Source organism: Scomber japonicus, chromosome 4 (genome assembly GCF_027409825.1).
Source record: "Scomber japonicus isolate fScoJap1 chromosome 4, fScoJap1.pri, whole genome shotgun sequence".
NCBI lineage: Eukaryota > Metazoa > Chordata > Actinopteri > Scombriformes > Scombridae > Scomber > Scomber japonicus.
Genome location: NC_070581.1, coordinates 19639998 through 19661162, shown reverse-complemented (window position 1 = coordinate 19661162; position 21165 = coordinate 19639998). Strand labels below are relative to the sequence as shown.

Below are 21165 nucleotides of genomic sequence, written 5' to 3'. Positions count from 1 at the left end.
GGACCTATGACTGCAAGTTTGTATGTGTGGGGGTGTCTGTATGGGGGTGTGTATGTGTGTCAACGTACTCAGATATGTGTGTACTTCTAAGTGTGTATTCCTGGGTGTATCGACAGGGAAATAATAGTGAGGTTTTTTATCAGAAGGCCAGGTAGTAATCATGTTACTCTTTGATCCCATGATCCTCACTGATCTGTCTAAATATACAGCAGACCTGTCCAGACCTGACCACAGCTCCTCTAATCATCACCCTCACCTAGACCACTGTGTGTGTCTGTGTGTGTGTGTGTGTGTGTGTGTGTGTCTATTCCTCATATTGTGGGGACTTGCCTCCCTTATGAGGACAAAAAGCAGGCCCCCTTAATCATGCATTTTAGGGTGAAGACTTGGTTTAAAGTTAAGCTTAGGTTATTTTAAGGTTAAGGTTCGGGTTAGGCAAGTAATGGTTAGTGGTTATAGTTAAGGTTAGGATAAGTCTCCAGGAATTTATGTAAGTCAATGTAATGTCCTCTGAAGTGATGGAAACATGATGATGATGTGTGCGTGTCTGTGTGTGTGTGTGTGTGTGTGTGTGTGTGTGTGCGTGTGCGTGTGTGTGTGTGTGTGTGTGTGTCTCAGTGCATGCATGGTGTATTTGTGTGTACATGAGAGACTCTGTCTGTCTCTGTGTCGTCTGCATCTTTCATAATTTCTTGCTTTGAATGTATTTTTTCTCCCCACACACTTAAAAGCACTTGAAAGCCGGGCTAATGAAGTCTTATAAGTTAATATGTGGTCAGAGAGTGTTTGCGTTGCAGACTGTAAAAAGAACATGTGGTTCCTGCTGCTTCAACACAAAGCAGAGCAGTTTGACCTTTTTTTTTGTTTCACTTACATTTTACCATCCTTCATTAAAAGCAAACTATTAACCAAGGTTGGTTGGAATCAGAGGATTGCTAATTATTAGCAGATGTGTGTGTGTGTGCTCATTCTACTGTATGTGGTCATTTATGTGCATGCAGCTTTACACATACAACTTCTAAGTACTACTTGAGTCTCTCTTTATTTTGCACAGCTTTATATTTTGGCTCCATTACATTATTTAGTGGCAAATTAAATATTGTACTGCATTACTTTGCTGTATTTTTTGACATCTATAGTATGATAATATCAGCAAATGATCATGATGCATTCTCATATGTCAATTTACCCAACAGCATAATGCCTGCACAGTAATAAGTATGAATAATTTTTCCATTAAGTTTTACTTATGTACACTTCTTTTTAATGATCTGTACTGTACCTTTACCTATTCAAAACTAGGATAGCAGACTTTTACTTGCAGTGCAATTCGTTTTTTTACAGACAGGATATATGCGGCAGGAATAATCATATATGTTTTGCTACTATATAATAAAGCTTTAAATCTGTTTTTTACTTTCTAAAAATCTCTCTCATGACCTTTCGTTAAGGTTTAGGTTTCATTCTGCTGTGAAGATGCGCTCAACGCATTTTGGGTATTGTAGTTCTCTGACCATGCAGCTTTTATAAAGTTGAGCTCATATGGCTGTGATTGGCTGATGGAGTGTGGGGTGAATGTTAGTGTGACCTTGCATGTCCTCTACACACTGACGGGAAATCGACTAGTCCAAGCTCCAAGGAAAGCTATAATAAAGAGTAATACAGGCCAAAGGAGTGTACACACATTTTCTTTCTCACGCACGCATACATGCACACTCTGCTTGCACAGAGTAAAGTTCTAGCTGTGCTGTAGTAACCACATTAATTGGGTTGTGTAATTGTCTGGCAAAGCATTGTGGGAAACAGCCCATACAGATCTGTCCCTTTACCTCAAACCACTTTTTAAACATGGACTCCCATCGTCATGACAGTGCTATCCAGGAAATTGCTGAACATGTGTGTATATGTTTGTCTGAGTCTGAGTGTGTGTGTGTATGTGTGTGTGTGTGTGTGTGTGTGTGTGTGTGTGTGTGTGTGTTATTCTGTGATCGCCTGTGTGTGTGCATATGTGTGTGTGTGTGCGTGTGTCTCTATGGCTCCTTTAAGGGAAGTGAGTGTGGTGGCCTCCCATTCCACCGCATGTCGGCTGTGGTTCAGCTGTGGTCCACCGCCAGGCCCTACATTTGGAACACAGTGAAAATACACCAGGGGTACTCGCTCCCACTGTTTTCTGAACCGGTCTTTCATCGGTTTGTGTGTGTGTGTGTATGTGTGTGTGTATTTTGGGTGCACATTTGTGTGCATGTGTGCATGTGTTATAGTGCTGTACTATGTTGTACTCTTTGCCCCTGATATTTTAAGGTTTTCTGGCCCCACGTCATGAGTGTGCGCTGTATTTCCAGGCTGCAGTTAGATGACCGGAGTGAGAGAACCCGTACAGAGGACAGGAAAGGCAGGAGGAATGGGGAGAGAGGAAAGCAAGGCGGGTAATTGAAGGGTTCAGGGTAATACTTAGGCCAAGGATGACTGTTTCAACGTGTTTGCATAACCTCCTTGAACTTAATATTTAGCCCCACTCTGGAGTGAGTATAGGGCACAACAGAGCCAAATAGAGAATGATAGAGGGAAAGAGCAGGAGAATGATAGAGAGGTCCAAGTCCAAGGCGGAGGTGATGCCATTCTCTTCCTAGATGAGTGGCTCCTCTCTTTGATTAGCAAAACAAAGGGAGGAGAGAAGGAGTGATGGAATGAGAATGGAAAGAAATACAGCAGATTGTATTGGCCTTCCTGTCCAAGAGCCTGTGATAAACTGTTTGACAGAGGATTATTTTAACAGAGTGGAACATACAAGGCAATACAGAGAACCTCCATTTTAAATGACGCAACACAGAAGGTGTCCTTCTGGTATTTAAAGTTTACATTACTGACAGTTTAGAGTAGAGGCTTTAGCGTTGCTCCTCTCAACCCAGTAGAGAAAGGCAGATATGTACAGTACCAGTCAAATGTTTGGACCCACTTTCTCATTCAAGGGAATAAAAATGTGTGTCCAAACTTTTGACTGGTACTGTACGTCATGTTCATTCGTTAGTCTTACAGTGATCTTGCACAAAGAAAGCGTGCTTTATTTACAAATGTATTACAAATAGCGAGGGAACCAAAAAGAACAGTTGATACAGAATCCTCATTGTGAAAGTGCTGACACAAAAATGAGAAGAAATTAACAATACTGGAAATCGACTTATTAAACAATAATAATAACGATAAAATAAATAAAATAATAATTCTTGAATGTGAGGATCCGACACTTTTCCCTGGTTGACTTCACAAACTACATTAAAGCAATAGAAGGTGTGACAGCTTTAAATTTTTGGATTTGTCATCTTGTTTTCTTTCACATGGTGAGACCTCTCCTTTGTCACATATTGTATAGTTTCATCTTTTGATGTTAAAACAGCAGGGGGAGGGGGTTGTGGGACAGAGTTCTGGTTGGATCAGAGACAGACGAGGGGGAACATAACTCATCAGTGTTTATACTGAGGCCTTAGTGCTCTGTCTTAACACGCTGCATATGTGTGTATGTTTCTCTCTCTCCCTGCGTGTGTGTGTGTGTGTGTGTGTGTGTGTTACAGTAGTGTGACTGGAGCAGTGTTACTCATTTTGTGACCCTCACCTCTCTCTCAGATGACAGGGAGCTTTAAACAACCCAGCTGCTGTGTATATGTGTATGTGTTTGTGTGTGTGTGTGTGTGTGTACTTGTGTCTGACTGCGAGGCAGGGGAGCCCTACTCGTGTGTGGTACAGTACAGCCCCCTGTCTTGTTTCTTGTGCCTTGGGGAGACATTGTCAGTCAGCTGAGCGACGATAAAGACAGAAAACAAACTTTCCCTTTAAGAGAATGGAAACCCTGCTCTGCTATTGGGATGTTCCCTGGAGGTTTAGGGTCAGAACTCACCTTATTGGCCGAGGTATTGTAGGCGGGCCTTGTACCAGATGGGTCTGGTGATTGGCAGTAGCTTTGACTAATCTGATATGGATTGTGTTTTTCTCGATTTGATTTGAAAGGCCGAGGTTACAAAGGAAAAAGCATGCATGGACATGCACTCAAGCAAATATGGGTGACATCATAATCATCACTGACATCCCACTAGGCCTGGTTTATCCACGCCATTTTTACAGCAACAGCAGTCCATCTGACCCCTTGGTGATCCATAGAAGGAGATGCAATGAAGCTGGAAGTAAGACAGGAGATGACTAATATCAATCTTACGGTTCTGCGTTAAATGTAGAGCTGGAGTCTTGAGGTGTTCAGGTTAGTTTAGCATAAAGCACTGGAAGCAGCAGGACACAGCCAGCCTGGCTCGTTTGATTTAAAAGAACACACATATCAGCACGTCTAAAACGTATTAATTTTCACAGTGCATCTTGTTGTAATCCTCATATGAATGGAAAATATCAATTTGTGATTTTAGATGGAGTTAAAATAGCAATTCCTCCATTTATAGCATCTTTGGCTTAGTGTGAACTATAGTTACGCACATATTTTGGTCTCTGTGCAGACACAATGGTACCAAACCTGTTAAGATCACTGTAAAAACACACATATTTTTAACATTTCTGTTTAAAAAAATGCATTAATGCGTTAATCTGCAGACACATAAACAGACATAAAACTGATATTGATCTTTTAATCCCACTCTCTTGGAAACATATTTTCCAAAATGTTGAACTGTTTCATTAAAACAAATTAGTTTTAGATTGCATCCTTATGTCCTTTGGATATAGTCAATACCTTGGCAAAATAGTCTTTAGTTTGGAGAGAAAGAAGAATGCTCTCCTCATTTGTCACACACACACACACGCACACGCACACACACACGCACACACACACACACACACACACACACACACACAGCCGGCTCTCTCTGTCTGGGTCTCTCTATCTCTCTCTACCCCCTCTCTCTAGCTGGAATGCAGTGGTGGCCGTCTGGTCCTGCTCATCTCTGGGAGCAGTCAGCCATCTCTCCTCGTCCCTGCTCCCACTCTAAACATTTGGCTAGTTTTGGCAGATTTGTTGATTTTTGTCCCCTCGTATTTTCCCTCTTGTTGCTGTAAAACTGATACATACTCTTGCAATTAGACCACCACCCCCTCCCGGCGGTCAGAGCACTAGTATGGGAATGGGGGGTGAGCAGAGTAAGTGGGTTGTATATTTTATTAGTGAAGTGAAAACACACACAACCTGGCCCAGTTTTGGGAGAACCATCTGCTGTCATGGATTTTTCTTGGGAAGCACAGCTCAAGGTTAGCATGTAAAGTCTAGCATTCCTGCTTGAATCTCAGGATTACCATGTAATGTCTAATATAACTGCTCAGGAGGAATATTGGAGTTGACATGAATTTCCAAACAAGACAGGCATGGCACTTTATTTGTGGTGTGTGTGGCTAAATCCTATCTTTTAGATTAAGATAAATATAGGCTTTAATCCAGGCAAGCATACAGAAGGAAGTGGATCTGGCATGTGGCTGCAGGTTAGCTGCTACGGGCTAGCATGGATATAATCCTACCCAAGGTAGCCAGAACTTGGACCTCATAAAAATACATTTAACCCACATTTAGAGTTGAAACACAGATTTAGCATCTCAACTGGCTTTGCAGTACGTTTTCAAAATTAAGCCAGAGTGTGTGTTTAATGTTGGAAATAGATATTTTCTCTACCTCCTCAGTTGTAAATAACACAGTATTCCAAGGCCATAAATAACAGTGTCACTCAACCATGCCCCATTCTCATGTCCTCTGCTTGCTCTCACCACAGGCCTCCAGTCCTGCCTAGCCAGGGGCCCCCGACCCTGTGCCGCACCTTCACACACTCACAATCAAGGAACAGCCATAAAATGCCCATGGAATGTTTCTGCAAAGCTGGACAGTTAAGTGGTGGAAAAGGCATGATCACAAACTAGAAGAACATATAATGGATGTTCTGGGAACTGATATTAGAAGGCTCCCTATGTTCTTGCTAACAAAATACATCACACATGCACATAAGGACATGAAAGCACAAATGTGTGCACAGACAGGCAAATGCACGCACACATGCACACACTGCACTTAGGGGCAGACAGTATTGATGGTTCCCTCGGGCATCACACGGACGCATCTGTTTCTGTCCCACTGACTCTCCACACTCATAATTTCAAGTAAGTCATAACACAAATTATAAACACATATCCCTCAACCGTGACGCCTAGGAATAACAACATGAAGTGCGCTGAGCTGATTTAGGGTAGGCTGGGACTCTTAAATCTTTACCTTTGCTTCTTTCTTCCCTTCCTCCTCTCCTTTTATTCCTTTTTTTTCACCCTCATGCAGCACAGGTGGCAGTCACTCTTGTCAAACACACACTTTCCTCTCTTTTATTGCCTTCATATTTTGCCATATCTTTTCCTTTTTAATCGTTTACATTCTTGACCTGTGCTTTTTCACCTCTTTCACAGCTACAGTATACCTCCTCTAACATCCTCTTTCTCTGAATTTATTTTGTGCAAAAGCATGCATGTGTGTTTATGCTCACTCTTAACCCCATGTTAACCTTTCATCACCAAGAAATCTGTCTGACCTGCCAATCTCCCATTTGCTCTGTGACATCACAGTCCTTCAACAGCAGCCCCACCTCTAAGATGTCTTCATCAAAGTCCTCACTCCTCATTTTTCATTCCTTTGTCCTGAATATCTCCTTCTGCCTCATGTCTGTGAACCCGTCTTTTCTTCCCCTCTTTGCATTCCATATTTTCTTTCCATCTCGTCTCCACTGACCTGCCCCCCTCCACCCCTTTTCCTCTCACCTCTCATTGCATGGTCGTGTACTTTAGCCATCCATCTCCCACCTCTGTAGATCCAAATGTCTCAAAATGTCCCAGGGACCATGAAGGTTCAATTGGAATCACATGTTGTAGTTGAGCTGAGAATTTCACCCCTTATAAATAAGATGTCAGTCCAGACTATGCTATTCTACAGAGAATTGCATGCTCCCTCGCAGTCTTGAAACTAAGATGGCATGTGACATCTACATAAAAGCACAGCTGTTTATTTGAGCATTATGTTCATCTTGTCTGCTAAAATATTGTTATCTCATAGAACAGAAAACCTAAAGTAGATGAGATTTTTGACACTGGAGAGACAGCCACAGGATTTATTTATCCTTTTATTGGAGTGCCTTATGACTTCTTAGAGCACGAGGTCTGACTTTTATGAAGACTAATCACAAGATTGTCATGAAAAACCATTCCATTGTCACCCTTTCATTTGGACAGGAAATTAAGATAATCCTTTGTTTGTCCAGGACACGCCAAGTCTAAGTTAAGCAGGGAGTGAATCAAGATGGGAGGAAAGAGAGAGGATTCACCCACTCAAGATGAGCCAGCAGATACAGTACAAGCATTAGTCTTGTGTGTGTGTGTGTGTGTGTGTGTGTGTGTGTGTGTGTGTGTGTGTGTGTGAGTGTGTGTGCGCATGCCACTGATTGATGAATCCTGTCTGCTAGATTCATGTACATTGAAAGTGTGTTCTACATCGAAGGCCAAATGGCCACTCAAATTAGATGTGATTAAATACTCTAGTGTGATTCAGGTTCAAAGACTGTTAGTAATACTAATCAGCGCACACATGCAGACACACACACACACACACACACACCATGTGCACACTGATTGAGGATGTGGGAGACAAAGTTTACTAGCTGGCTAATCATAATAATGCCCCATTTTTATTGTTTTAGGAAGACATCACTCAGCAGAATCCTGCAGCACCACTCAGAGAGCACACACAGGGAGACAGCGCTCTAATCTGTTGTGTTAATTTAGAGACTGGAAGTGATTTAGTTTGCACTGAAGCATGGCAGCCACTTTGATTCAAAGGTTTAATTCAATGTGGCTCAGAACATGCAAAGGTCAAACAATAATTCACTTGGGAGGTCTGTACCTGTGCTAAGGAATGCAGGTGAGATAGATGTATCTTAGAAGACAGCAGCCTATGTTTTGATCATAAAAAGATAAACATAATTTTTTTGGAGTAGAGCTTCCTTGTCGAAGTCTACAGATGCTGTGATTCTACAGATGGGGTTAGCTTGCAATGGTCTAAAATGTCAGAATGCACTGGCTTTTCTTAAGCTTGAGAGCGTCATGAAGCAATAAAAAACTGGCAAAGTATCCTTGAACAAAACACTTAAAGCTCTAGGTGAGCTATAATCAAGCTGTAATCAACAAAGTCTCACGTCATTATTATTTAAATTTTTGTTTATTTAGCAGCAGAGACAACCTGATAGAAGTGTAACAATCCTTGATAAAGTGACTCAGTGGTATCTAGAAAAAGATGGTTCTCTGTTTGGCTCTTTCAGATGTCTTCACTGATAAGATAAACCTTCCCATTTAAAACTGGTGTGGGGGTGAATGCTCTTAACCTTTCATCACACTAATTTCTTCCACCATATTGGTCCACCTAATGCATCATCCACTTAGATTCTCAAAGCATTCTAAAAGTGCAGTCTCATTTACAACAGTGACGATGGTATTCATCTTGTGCAATTATTCTTTGTGTATTTATAGAAGAATACTCAAGCTGTGTTTGCATGCAGATAATTCCAAAGGAGATACAACATGTAGGAATGATAATACTAGGATGTGATCCAATGTTGGAGTTCCCTTGTCTGGTAGTGTGGTGCAAAGATGGCCATCGGTTAGTGCTGTTAATCTAACACATAGTTTATGAACAAGGACACATTGTTCTGCATTCTTTGCCCATATATGACTCTGTCTCACAGCTAAAGATAAAGTAATGGAACTGGGATTGCCATTGTTCCATACTCAGATACATACATGCTAAATTTGTCTTTAGGTTTTTTAGGCCATGGATGTTAAATTGGACAATATGAAGAGGAATTAATTAAGTAAATCAGTTGCATTGTTGTTTGATTTTTTTAAAATGCAGATTTCTTCAATTAATCGTTTTAAACATAAAATAATTATTTTTCCCATTATATAGTGAATGACCATGTCAAGCAGAATAAGCTTACAGTCTAAAGCACTTGCTCTGGTACAAGTCTAATGTAGGTCTGTGCAAGTGTGTGTGTGTCCCTTACAGTGAGCATTAAAAGAAATAACAGTGGAGGTGTGGGGAGACGAAAAGTGTCACATTGATTCTGCTCTGTGATTAATGGTGTGATTAGCCGCTCCGATCCATGTCATAACACACATTCATGCGCACACAAATACATGCGCAAATGTGAGCACACACTCGCGAACACACAAACACACGTGGCCTATTAATGGTCTTGAATGGGGGAATCCAGAATCCAGATGCGGTGCGCAGATAATTGTACTAAAAACACCAAATGTGAAGTCCCAGGCCAGCAGGACTTTATTCTGAGTTCAGCATGTTTATTTTCGCAATTGAGTTATTTCTACAGGGACTTAAATCATGGAATAAAAACACTCCAATGCAGGTCAATTTTTAATTGAGTCCAAAGTGTATTTTGAATACAGCCTCCCTCCTCCTCTTCCTCCTCCCTTTAGCTCACACATTACCCACACATTACCTTACCATGCTGGTTTAATGCCCTCCTAATTTCAAATGCAATTTAAGAATATGGAGTTCAGCCATGTTATATTTATCCAACTTAAAATACCTTCAGTGCCACTAGTTAGACAGCTTGAGACTCCTGCAATGGTCATTCAGATGAACTTTACAAAAAAGGACCTATTGTGTACAGTATTCTCTTTTATGTGTCCAACAACACTGGATTTATGACATCCTGTTTGATGATGAGCATAGTCATAACAAATGTGCTCTGAAGACGCTGACTTTTCTTTTCTAAGGGTTACGCAAGGCATTCTCCTGTGTATTGTGGGAGTAAATGTGTATGTCTGCTTGTGTGTATGATGAAGCTTGGTGGTATGTTTCTGCTGCACCTGTGGACAGTCATTTACCCCCCCTAGCTCCTCTGTACACATACTCTCACACACACACAAACACACACACACTTTGTGGTAACCAGTGGTGACACAGGAAATATGTCATATCCGCCTCAGTCTGCTCTTTGAGGCTTCATTACATTATTACGTGCTCATGAGTCACACTGAGGTACCACATACTGCACTTAGCAGACCACTTCAAAGATATCTGCTTCTTTTCTGTGGACTCTGTCTGAGTTTTAAGGAGCTCTAATATGAGTGAGTTTGCTGTGACATCTGCACATGTACAAGGGCCCACAGCTGCAGATGTTGGGACTTTGTATCTGTCTCTTTGCTGTCCACCTGTCATCTTTCTATACCGAAAAAACAAATGTTTTATCATTCTAACTTCTTTTTTGGAGAATTAATATGAATAGTTTTTTCATATTGTGTCCATTTACGTTAACATTCCTGTTTACCTTTTTTACCCTGTCTTACACTGTCTTTTCCACTATCACCCCCTCAGGCAGCAGGCTTTGCTGGCAGCCATCAGTGAGAAGGATGCTAATATCGCCCTGCTGGAGTTATCCTCCTCCAAACGGAAGAAAGCCCAGGAGGAAGTAATGGCTCTAAAGAGGGAGAAGGACAGGCTCATGCACCAGCTCAAACAGCAGGTACATCCAACACCTGCGACCACAAAGCTAGCTATGCATGTGAATGTAAGCGATTAATTAAACTTACAGCACTCATAGTAGAGGTTGTCTGGCCTGTGCTTGAATCATATGGAGCCTGGCCTTGCAGTCACCATTTGGGACAGATGCTGTTTTTTTAATCAAAGCAGGACTACAAATTCAAACCTTCTGTAGGCTGTGAAGCCTTGCCTGCTTTAAAGCAGCCTCATGGGCAAACTTTTGAACTTTAAAACCTGGAACAGATAGAAGTTAATAATTCCTTGTAATAAACAGAATAGACTTCCCCGCCTCAAACCACAGTTACTGTGTTCAGTCATCATAAACCAAACCAACAGGACCTGTGACTCCAAATATAGGCAGATAAACACATCGTGCTTAACAGTGCTAGTGTCTTAACAATAATGTTGCAATCAGAGTGATTGGATGCACTACCTCAGTATGACTGGTGAGTCACTAGCAGACTTTTCTGTTTGACATCTGCTGGTCAAACTGACGTCAAATCTTCCCACACACTCATACACACTGGTGTACCCACACCTATTTCCCATATGGTCCCAGTGCTCAACATGACCTGGGGCTGATGAAGATACGTGGGTCATTAGGGTCTGGTCAGACCACAGCAGTGACTGAGCTAACATGAATGCTAATGATTATGAGGCAACAGCAGGGAGTCCACATATACAGTCTCCTGAGTCAGAGGGGCTTCTGGGAAACATGGTGAATTTAAAAGTCAACAGATGCAGTGGCTGGGTGTCCATTTAAGTGCCAACCTATGTTTGCTCGTGTCTCGTAAACGATAAACAGTTCCTAGGGGGTGCATTCCATTCAAGGAATTTCTAGGAAAGCCTATTATCTGTTTATCGCCATTGAGTGCGTCATGTTTTCCCGTTGGGTAGTTAGAATGCACCTGATGATGTGATGAGCTCTAATTGCAATGATGTGGCCTCCAGGACTGGAATAGAGTAGTGGAGAAGAAAGGGAAAGGAGGAAAAGAAAAGAAAAAAAGGGATGGGAGAGGAGTTTTTCTTGTTCTTTTCTTGTTTTCTTGTTGATCTTGTTTCTGAAAAAGTCAATGGGCTTATAAATTCATATAACAACACTACTGCTAAGTGCAAAGGTGTACCAGGCAGTGCTATGGCCACCTAGTACTGGGGCAATAAAAGTGTAGGACTTTCCAATCTATTCATGTGGAGGTTGTAAGAAAAGTAGTTCTTAGAGAGTCCTCACACTATTTGGGTTCTTTTCATTCCACAGAACCAGCTCTCAGGAGGTTATGTTGTTCAACATGACACACACCCGCTCTCTGTCTTCTGACCCATTGACACACATATCAGGATAGGTTGCTTTCCTCAGGCCCTCAACAGCCATGGCGGAAGGAACCTGACCAGGAAATGCCAAAGAATTATGGGACTCAGAGTCTCTTAGGAGAAAGCTGATCTGGAGACAGCAGATAGATTTACAGATAGCAGTGCCCTATCTGACCTCCCCACATCCCACTTCTGGAACAGTATGTGTGTTTGTGTGTGTGTGTGTGTGTGCGTGTGTGTGTTCATGAAGCAGGCAGTCTAAGATAAACTTTCCTTTCTCAGACAGACTTACTACCCTTTGAGGGTGAGCCACACATTCACACTAGCACACACATGAAAAGTGCAGTGTTTAGACTTCCTGAGGAGAGAGTCAGAACAAATGTGTCCCCATGTGGGAATTCTCAGAGTGGTCCCATCCTAGTGATGGATGGCCAAACGTCACTGGTGCTTTGAAGCTGAGAAAAGATTAATTTGTAATTCTCAATGGTGTGTCATTCTCTGAGACTTTGCCTCTCTCTTGCTTCTCCATCTCATTTTCCCCTTCTCTTTTTGGACACACTTGAACATCCATCCTCTCTCTATGCTGAAAAGATGGATTTTGTGTTCTCACATGTGTGCCATGGAGACAGGGTTATGTAAAACAATCTTCCTGTGTTACTCAGTTTGTGTCACACACACAAACACACACACACACACACGCGCACACACACACACACACACACACACACACACACACACACACACACACACACACACACACACATATGCTGGATCAAAGAAATAAAGAATAAAGAAAGTGTTGTGAAGATTGTGCAGACTTTCCCCATCTGCCTCTGTGTATAAGTCCTTTCTTGTAAGTGTTCCATGTCCATATGTGTTAATAAAACTCTATTCTAATCAGGGCAGGCTTATGATTTACAGAGGGCTTGAACTGAGGTTTGGATGCAGCTGCAAGCACAGCAGAGGGATCATCACTGCCATGTTGTGCCAGCAGCAGCACTTTGATACACATGCAGACACAGACAGACATATAGCACAGGGAAAATGTGTTATGCTAAGATATGTCAGTGTTTTCAGTGACACCTCTTACATAACATATTCCTCCTCTCCTCTCCTCTCCTCTCCTCTCCTCTCCTCTCCTCTCCTCTCCTTTCCTCTACCTTGCTTTACTCTTCATCAGTTGTACCACCTGTGCCTATTCTAGGCTGCCTGATCCACGGGCAGGCCTGGAGGCCATCACAGAGCTGTTTACTCAGCAAAGCCACTAATTAGCACTAATTAAAATACACACATTCCACCACATTTTATGTGTGCACACCTAATTTGTACAGGCACACAGTCTGTAAGAAGAGAATGACTTTGTGTGCATTTCCATGTGTGTGCCTATGTCTGAATGAACTGGATAACCAAATGTGGGCTATCCTGACTAGGGTTCAGTATCATTTCAATTGTATCGTTTGTGATGGAAATTCTGCTTATTGATTATATCAATTCCCAATTTCAATTCCAGTATTGTAAAAAACAAGAAAATAAGTCTGCTTTACATGTTTGGTCAAATATATTGTTCAACCTGATTAGGGCTGAACAATTAATTGAAATTTGATCTATAGTACAATATGTCCTACTGCAATTTTCTCATTGTAGGGGGCACAATATTTGTTAGAGATTATTTTAGATTAGATATTGTCATACTATTTTACAGACTTAAGAAAACATCTTTTTTGGTAAGATCTCACGCACAACTATCACACCATAATTATTTTACAACCAAAATTAAATGAAAAATGCCTTTTTAACCATTTTAGATCACCTTCCCAGTCACATTATGCACCTATTACAATATATGCCAAAAACATTTGATTTTTGTATTTCATTAGTACAGCTTATGTAAGCATTTGATATGGCATGTGCTTACATAGGCTAGAAATAATTATTCCCTCCAATATCGCAAATCATATTGCAATTGCAATACCAGTCAAAATAATTGCAATTAAATATTATTCCTTCAGCCATAAACTTAACTACCCTCATCCTGACCTCACAGTCAGACTCCTCCATTTGTGTTTGTGTGTTTGTATGCTACCTAATAGGGTTCAATTAAATGAACAGGGATAAGTGATGTGGTTCTTATTAGATTAGCAGCAAGGATAAAACACATATTAACTTTTTTGACCCTCAGACATAAACTTGTTTTGAAAATATTTTTCCATGACAATTCAAGAGTCTGGGTGAAGGCATCTACACATTATGAGCAGTGCAGTAGTTTCATCAACTGCATGGTTCTATATTTATGATAGTAATTGTTCTGACGTCAATGACAAGTGTCAGCTCTGTTACTGTTGCATTGAGGCCTGCCCAGCCACACCCAGCCACAACTGCTAGTGTGAACACCTGAGGTCAAGGAGGGCCGTACACCTCAACGTAGCCTTTAACTGCTCTAAACACTGGTCTGGTGTCTGTCTGAGCCCTCCTCCATCCCTCACTCTTCATCTCTATCTCTCTCCTTCTTTCCCTCTCACCAGGGTGTCAGTGTTCTCACCTTGTCTAAGTAGCTCTTCTCCAATTTGAACTAATTGCTAACCTCTTTAATACTAGCTACATCCTCTCCTGTGATCCTGACTGGCTCATTTCCTCAGTCATTAGGCCTTAACTCCTTATCTCAGCAGTGATGTCCCCAGGCCACATCTCCCTCCTCTCTTTGCAGCTGATTCATGCTTTCTGCCTCTTCCTACCATGGCTGTCTCTCTCCCCACTCTGTCTCTGTCTGTCTCCAAGACAGCTGGTCTCACTGGAGTTAGGCTGATTGTTAATGTTAGTCAGCCTAGGCTGTTATCTCTCTCCAAAGCAATGATACTGGCAGTATGACAGCCTCTTCCACCAACACTCACACAGATGTACACACATACACACACAGAAACAAAGGACACACAGTCTTACTTGCCCATTTACAGGCATGCAGAAAGACGCATATTTGTGTGTAATTTTAATCAATGACGTCTAAAATGCAGGTGCTTCACTCGGGCTGAACGTCTGTAGCCTTAGGCTTTCTGAAATACTGACTAACTGTTCTCACTATGATTTGTCTAATTCAATTAAATGATCAACTGCAATATGGATGACATTTGACAGACTTAAGATATTTTCATCAGGCACTCTGACTCACTTAGTCAAGTGTTGTTAGCGGCACTGTTTTTATCATCTTTGATGTCTTCCTACTATCCAAGATTCCCTCTGCCTAATCAGGCTGCAAGAACATTTTAATGAAACAAATAAGCAGTGTTGGGGAAATAACATGCATGTTATAATTATACGTTATACATTTTCTTGTTCATCTCTTGTTTTGCAGACACAGAGCAGAATGAAGATGATAGCAGATAACTATGAGGAAGATCACATCCATCCCCAGCATCATCCTCACCATTCTCACCACTTGCATCCAGCAAATGTGCATCACCGAAGCCTGCCGAGAAGCCTCCCCCATGCCAACCACAGACCCCCTATGGACCAGGTCAATATGAATGTACACACGCACACACACGCACACACACACACACACACACACACACACACACACACACACACACACACACACACACACACACACACACACACACACACACACACAGTCTTCAGTCAACATTTTACCAATTGGGGACACAACGTTTGTCCCCAACTGCACAAGCTGGTCAACTGGTGTTAAGTCTGGTTTGTGTCCCTGAAAGTGGTTTAAGTCATAGCCACACACACTCATACACACACACAGACAGACACAGACACAAACACACACAAGCACACATGCTGGCACACACTCACCCTCAGCAACCAGTTTAAAGTCTATGCTTGTTTACACAAGTTGACATGTTGTGCAGCTCTCATCTTCTTGCTTTTAAAGTTGATGCAATTTCATATTTGTCAGCCCTGCCATCAGTCAGTTGTGGTCAGACCAGGCAGCGTAGAATTTCCCCTCTGTCTCTTCTCCCTCAACCCCAATACTTACTGCCAAGTTAGTTATTTATATCATTTAGATAAGGGGCCTGAAGGGGAGAGCTGCCAAATGAGCATTTTTGATCGATGGGATTTGTATGTTAGATTAGTTTATATATCATTCATCTCTCATATGAGCTCCTTCTGAGTATCATATCCAGACTGCCCTGAAGACAGACTTAATGTGTCTCTTTGAAGACAGCTGAAAAAGAACAAACTGTTATTGTTATCAGCACAAAATGCTTGTGTGCATGGTGTAGGCATGTGCATACCTGTATATATGTGTATGTGTGTGTGTGTGTGTGTGTGTGTGTGTGTGTGTGTGTGTGTGTGTGTGTGTGTGTGTGTATGTGTGTGTATGTGTGTACTGACGCACCTTCGGGGATATGCACCTGAATCTTTGTTGACACTATGTAACCAGATGATATCGCTATCGGGAGAATGCAGTTTTCACAGAATGACAGATGACTTCACTGTTTTTCCATTAGCTGATGAAAGCTTCTAGTTATTTGAATGCAGTATAAACTCATCACAGCTCTATTGTTGTCAAGAAGCTGCAATCGGGGGGATTCCAAATAATGAAGATGAAATGTGTGTGTATTTGTTTGAGGGTTTAAGATGAATACCTGGGGATTTCCACCTGAGTCTAAATTCCCACATCAGTTCTATCGGATATGCACTATACATGTTTCTAGACTTTATAAAATGTTTCTGTAACTGTCTAAATTGGAGTTAAACATGCACAGGGGATCCCCTGTACTTAATACCTTACAAATACACGCACATGGATATAAACACACAATCCTGTCCAAGCATCTCCTCATGCTTAGCTGTAAGAAGACAGTGTGGCTGGTTTTATTATTTTTAAGGAAGTTAACACCTGTGGAAGGACTCTATTTTTTTATTTCTAAAAACATGTAAGGGTCTGGTGTTGACTGACATCCATAGGCACACTTTTTATTCAAGAATCTCAGACGCACTTGCATCATTTTTCAACTAAAAAATGAATCTACATCTAATTTGGAAGATATTTGCGGCAATCATGCTTTAGTATATAAACGTTAAGAGTGAGGAAACTGATGATATGGAACATAGCTTAACCCTCAAAACCACCTTATAATCCCACAGGGACCACTATTAAATTCTTGCTGTGTAGTTATTAGGTTATGTTATGTTAAGTTTTACATCTACGAGCTAAAATAATATTATCAAACCATTAAGTCTCTGCATTGTTCTATTGTATTGCAGAAAACTTGTAACCATGACGGGCTTCATATTAAACTGTGAGCTGCAGGGGGTCACTTTTTAGTATCATACATTACTCCCCTTTACTTTTCACTTATAAATATCTTTCCTGGAGTGTGGCTACCCAGCACTGTTTTACTGCAACAATGTTTATAGTGTTTGACATATGAAACAGTAGCTCTCTCCAAGTGATATTTCAACTTTTCAAGTTGGACTGAAAAAAATTATTAGGGTTGCTGGGAAATATTGTTAAGAATGTAGAGAATAACAAAATAACTCATAAATCTGTGCTGATTGGCTGAATTATACTCATAAAAGTTGAATTTTTATGTCTATAAAAGGCAAGTGTGATGGCTCATGCATTGCATGAATTTGAGGAAAAATGAAAAGTGTCATTTTGCACATTACTTAGATCTAGCTAAGTGTACTGACACCTTGCATGAGAACAAAATGTCCAAATCAAAGATGCATATCAAGATGTCGTCACCCTCTTCTTTCCATAAACTACAGCAAAACAGATTATTATTTAGGCGAGTTGTGTCTCTTGTGTCAAGCACACCCACTTCAAAAATAACAAACAGACCCTGTTGGCAGAGGTCAGTCTATCACCTCATGGCTTTTCCTCATATCTGATCTTTGACCTCATGGGGAAGTTCAGCAGAGGTCAGGGCAAGGGCTCCACGGTGTGTGTGTGTGTGTGTGTGTGTGTGTGTGTGTGTGTATGCAGTGTTGATGGGGTATGTCAGGTCACACAGTCTGGATGTCACTGAAGTCCCTGAATTGAGACTGTTTTCCCTCCAAACAGAGGGCTCTACATCTCCTTTAATCTCCCTCTTTCATCTAAATGTGATTAATTACTCTATTTGTTTTTCTTTAACACTTTGTTCAGTCTTTCCCTCCCTTTTTTCTCTGTAATTTTGGCTCTGCTCTTTTATTCTTTACTTTCTACTATACTTTTTTCTATACTCATTTTGTTTTATCATGCCTCTTACCTCTCTCTCTTTTTTTACTCCTTTAACATCGTTTCTTCCTGGTGTATTTTTTCCCACCCAACTCTCTCCATGTCTTCCTGTCTCTTTCATTAATCCCTTCGGTCCCTTCTCTCCTTCTATCTTTCTCCATTGCAAATATAATATCCAAGTGTGGCCAGGCCAGTGGTTCCAGGAACGCCACTAGAAGGATGATTGATGATGATAATGATAATGATGATGAAGAGGGTCCGCACACTCACCCTGGAGACCACAATGGCTTTCCAAGATTCTGCTTGAGCCATGAATAACATGAGAGCAACCACACATTTATTTATTTATTTATTTTATTGCATTGGCTCACACATGCACATCACATGCACACCTAACTGGCACATTTAAGTCATGTAAGCACAAATGCATACACTGAAGTAGGTTGTCCAAAGAGCCAAACCACATGTCATTCAAAGCTCATTGGTACAGACAGTTAGTGGGCCCATCCCAATCCGCTAACTCTACTCCCTGTCCTCTATTTAATCTGTGATGGACTTCAAAAGGACAGGTGAAATCTTATTGTAGGAGACAAGCATAGGAAGTGGATTTAGCCTCTTGAGATGTACTCCAGGTCTGTGTCTCAGCAAGTAGTGTGTGCAGTTTGACGGCCATGTTGTGTCCATGTTGTTCTCATTTAGCTGTGCCAGTACCACTGCCAGATACTTGGCAGCAACCTCGGAAGGAAACAGAAAACAGCCATAAAGTGTTTATCAGAATCAGAATTATACAACCTTTTCTTTTGGGTTGTTGTTCTTTTTTCTAAGCCTTAACATGCTGCCTGCTTCAAGTTTATGAGAAGTAGCACATGGTATTTGGCCTGTTTGTGTGTATGTGTGTGTGTGTGTGTGTGTGTGTGTGTGTGTGTGTGTGTGTGTGTGTGTGTGTGTGTGTGTGTGTGTGTGTGTGTGTGTGTGTGTGTGTGTGTGTGTGTGTGTGTATGTGTGTGTGTGTGTGTGTGTGTGTGTTTGCCTGTGTGTGTGTGTTTAACCTGGCAGAATGAGTGGTTATAGGTCTGGCTCTGTTTACAGGGCCTGTCACAGCCATTCATTGCATGCTAGCATTTAGCATCTAGCATGTTCTACTGAAAGGCCATTATATCTATAGCTTAGCTGCTTAGGTGTAGCCTACTGAGTTTACTGAGCTTGTCACAACCACTCAGTCCAACCAAAGCCACGGTGGACTGCAGCCAAGGCCCTTGTGTTTTTTGCTCTTGTGTAGCGCTAACACAGACTCTGCTTTGCCGAACTCTGGTTTAGCATTATGCAGGCAAGGGCTTGGATATAGTGAGCTGCCAGCTCATGCTAACCATTGTAATGTTAGTGTCTGAGTGAATTAGCCTCCCTGTTAGCAGGGCTGTTGTCTGCACAGTTTCAGCCCTAAGGAAACCCCTTGTGTGTTTAGTTATTGGTTCCTAACAATCACAGTGCAGAAAGCATTTCATGATATCATACAGTTTTTCTGAATGAGGCACATGAATAGGATTGTTTTGATTAAAACCCAAAGGAGGTTAGCAGGACCATGGGGACTCTACTTGTAAAGACATAACCACTGGGTCGGTGTTTGTACAATAAAAACTTTGTTTGAAAGGGAAGCCATCTTTAGCCAAATACATGCAGTTTTTTGTGTCTTTTGAAATTGAATTATTGACTACATGTTAACTGTAACTGTTAATAGATAGATAGGCCTAATGACAATTGTATTTTCCCCTTCCTTTTCTCTCAGGATGATGAAGAGGGAATATGGGCATGATGGCCATCACCATGGGAACCCTGCATCCATATTTTCACAGTGAGTTTCTATTGTACATCTACAGTTTTCTACTAATTTTAAAGCTAATCTACTCCTTTCCAGGGTATAGTAGGCCTACTGTACGTTATATCTGCTCCAGAAATTTTAATGATCTCCTGCACAATAGGCTTCAGTGGGCTAGAGTAACCATTAGCCGGGTACATTGATGATACCACAATAACCACACCATTACCCAGCTCTGACAGAAGAGAGTGTAATAGAACCCGGCTCCTTTTCCCATTGCTTATGAAGTTCAGTTGAGTAAAGAGCCTCAGTTGATTCAGAGGTTTATGGCTGCCTTTCTGTTAAAGCCTCATGTGCTGGTTGTGCCACATGCTGTGCACACACTCTGTGACCATATAGGTAACTGTGTGGTATTAGATCTGTATACACTCAGCAGCCTAAAGCGAGCGTACCCGGGTCCAGAGGTGATAAAAACGACACAGTGAGAAAAACCAGAGATGGACAAGTCTGTCTCTCCGCGCCCTGATTTTTCAGTCATAGTAAAGTTTTACCGCGCTACCCCACCCTGTTTTGTGCCAGTGTGTGGGGCAGTTAATTACAATACAACACAGAACAGTCATGAAGCTTTTTTTAAGGCTGCAAGCTGAAAAAGCATAAAATGAAGAATGCAGAGTCATAAAGGATAATTCCTGTTTTGGGGGGTTTATATCAATGCCCCCCATAGACTCAGGATGCCTTTGAACGCAGACGTGCGGGTAGGTTTGAGGTTTGCTCCAAGCTAATACATATGTGTGTAAGAGAAAGAGAGACAGACAGAAAAAAAAGATTTATGAATATACATGTTAGAGATGAGAGACTGAGAAAAGAAGAAAAGAAAGAGAGATGTGGAAAGAAAGGTAGAGAAGAAGGGTGCTTGTGTATTTATGTGGGAATGAGAGAGAAAACCAGGCATGGTATAGTCATAGTTTCCAGTGCATCTCATTTTTTTCCCCCAGTAATCCACAGGTGGACCATCACAAGCAGATTCTCTCTCTAACCTCAATATTTTAGTAGTTGTGCACTTTGCCCTATCACTGCTTTTGGGATTAAGAGTCCTATAGATTGTGTGTGAGCAAATGGTTTGTCTTCCTGCAGTGTAAAGCTTGTGTGTGTTTTGTCGGGATGTTTGTGTGTGCATTTGCAAGTGTGTGTGTGTGTGTGCAAGAGAGCATTGCTGAGCTATACAGTGCTGGAGCAGCCCACATAGCCTATAATCCAGTCCATGTGTGCTGAGAATGCAGC

The 21165-nt window shown here is 41.5% G+C and overlaps 1 protein-coding gene across 1 annotated transcript in view; it reads left to right on the top strand.

The window, feature by feature from the left end:
- The window catches only part of LOC128357310 (ERC protein 2-like), a 114636-nt gene extending 94755 nt beyond the window's left edge, over positions 1-19881 (top strand). The window contains 3 exon segments of the mRNA XM_053317636.1: positions 10409-10556; positions 15228-15389; positions 19855-19881. Coding sequence (XP_053173611.1) covers positions 10409-10556; positions 15228-15389; positions 19855-19881 — 337 coding nt within the window.
- The last annotated feature ends 1284 nt before the right edge of the window (positions 19882-21165 follow it).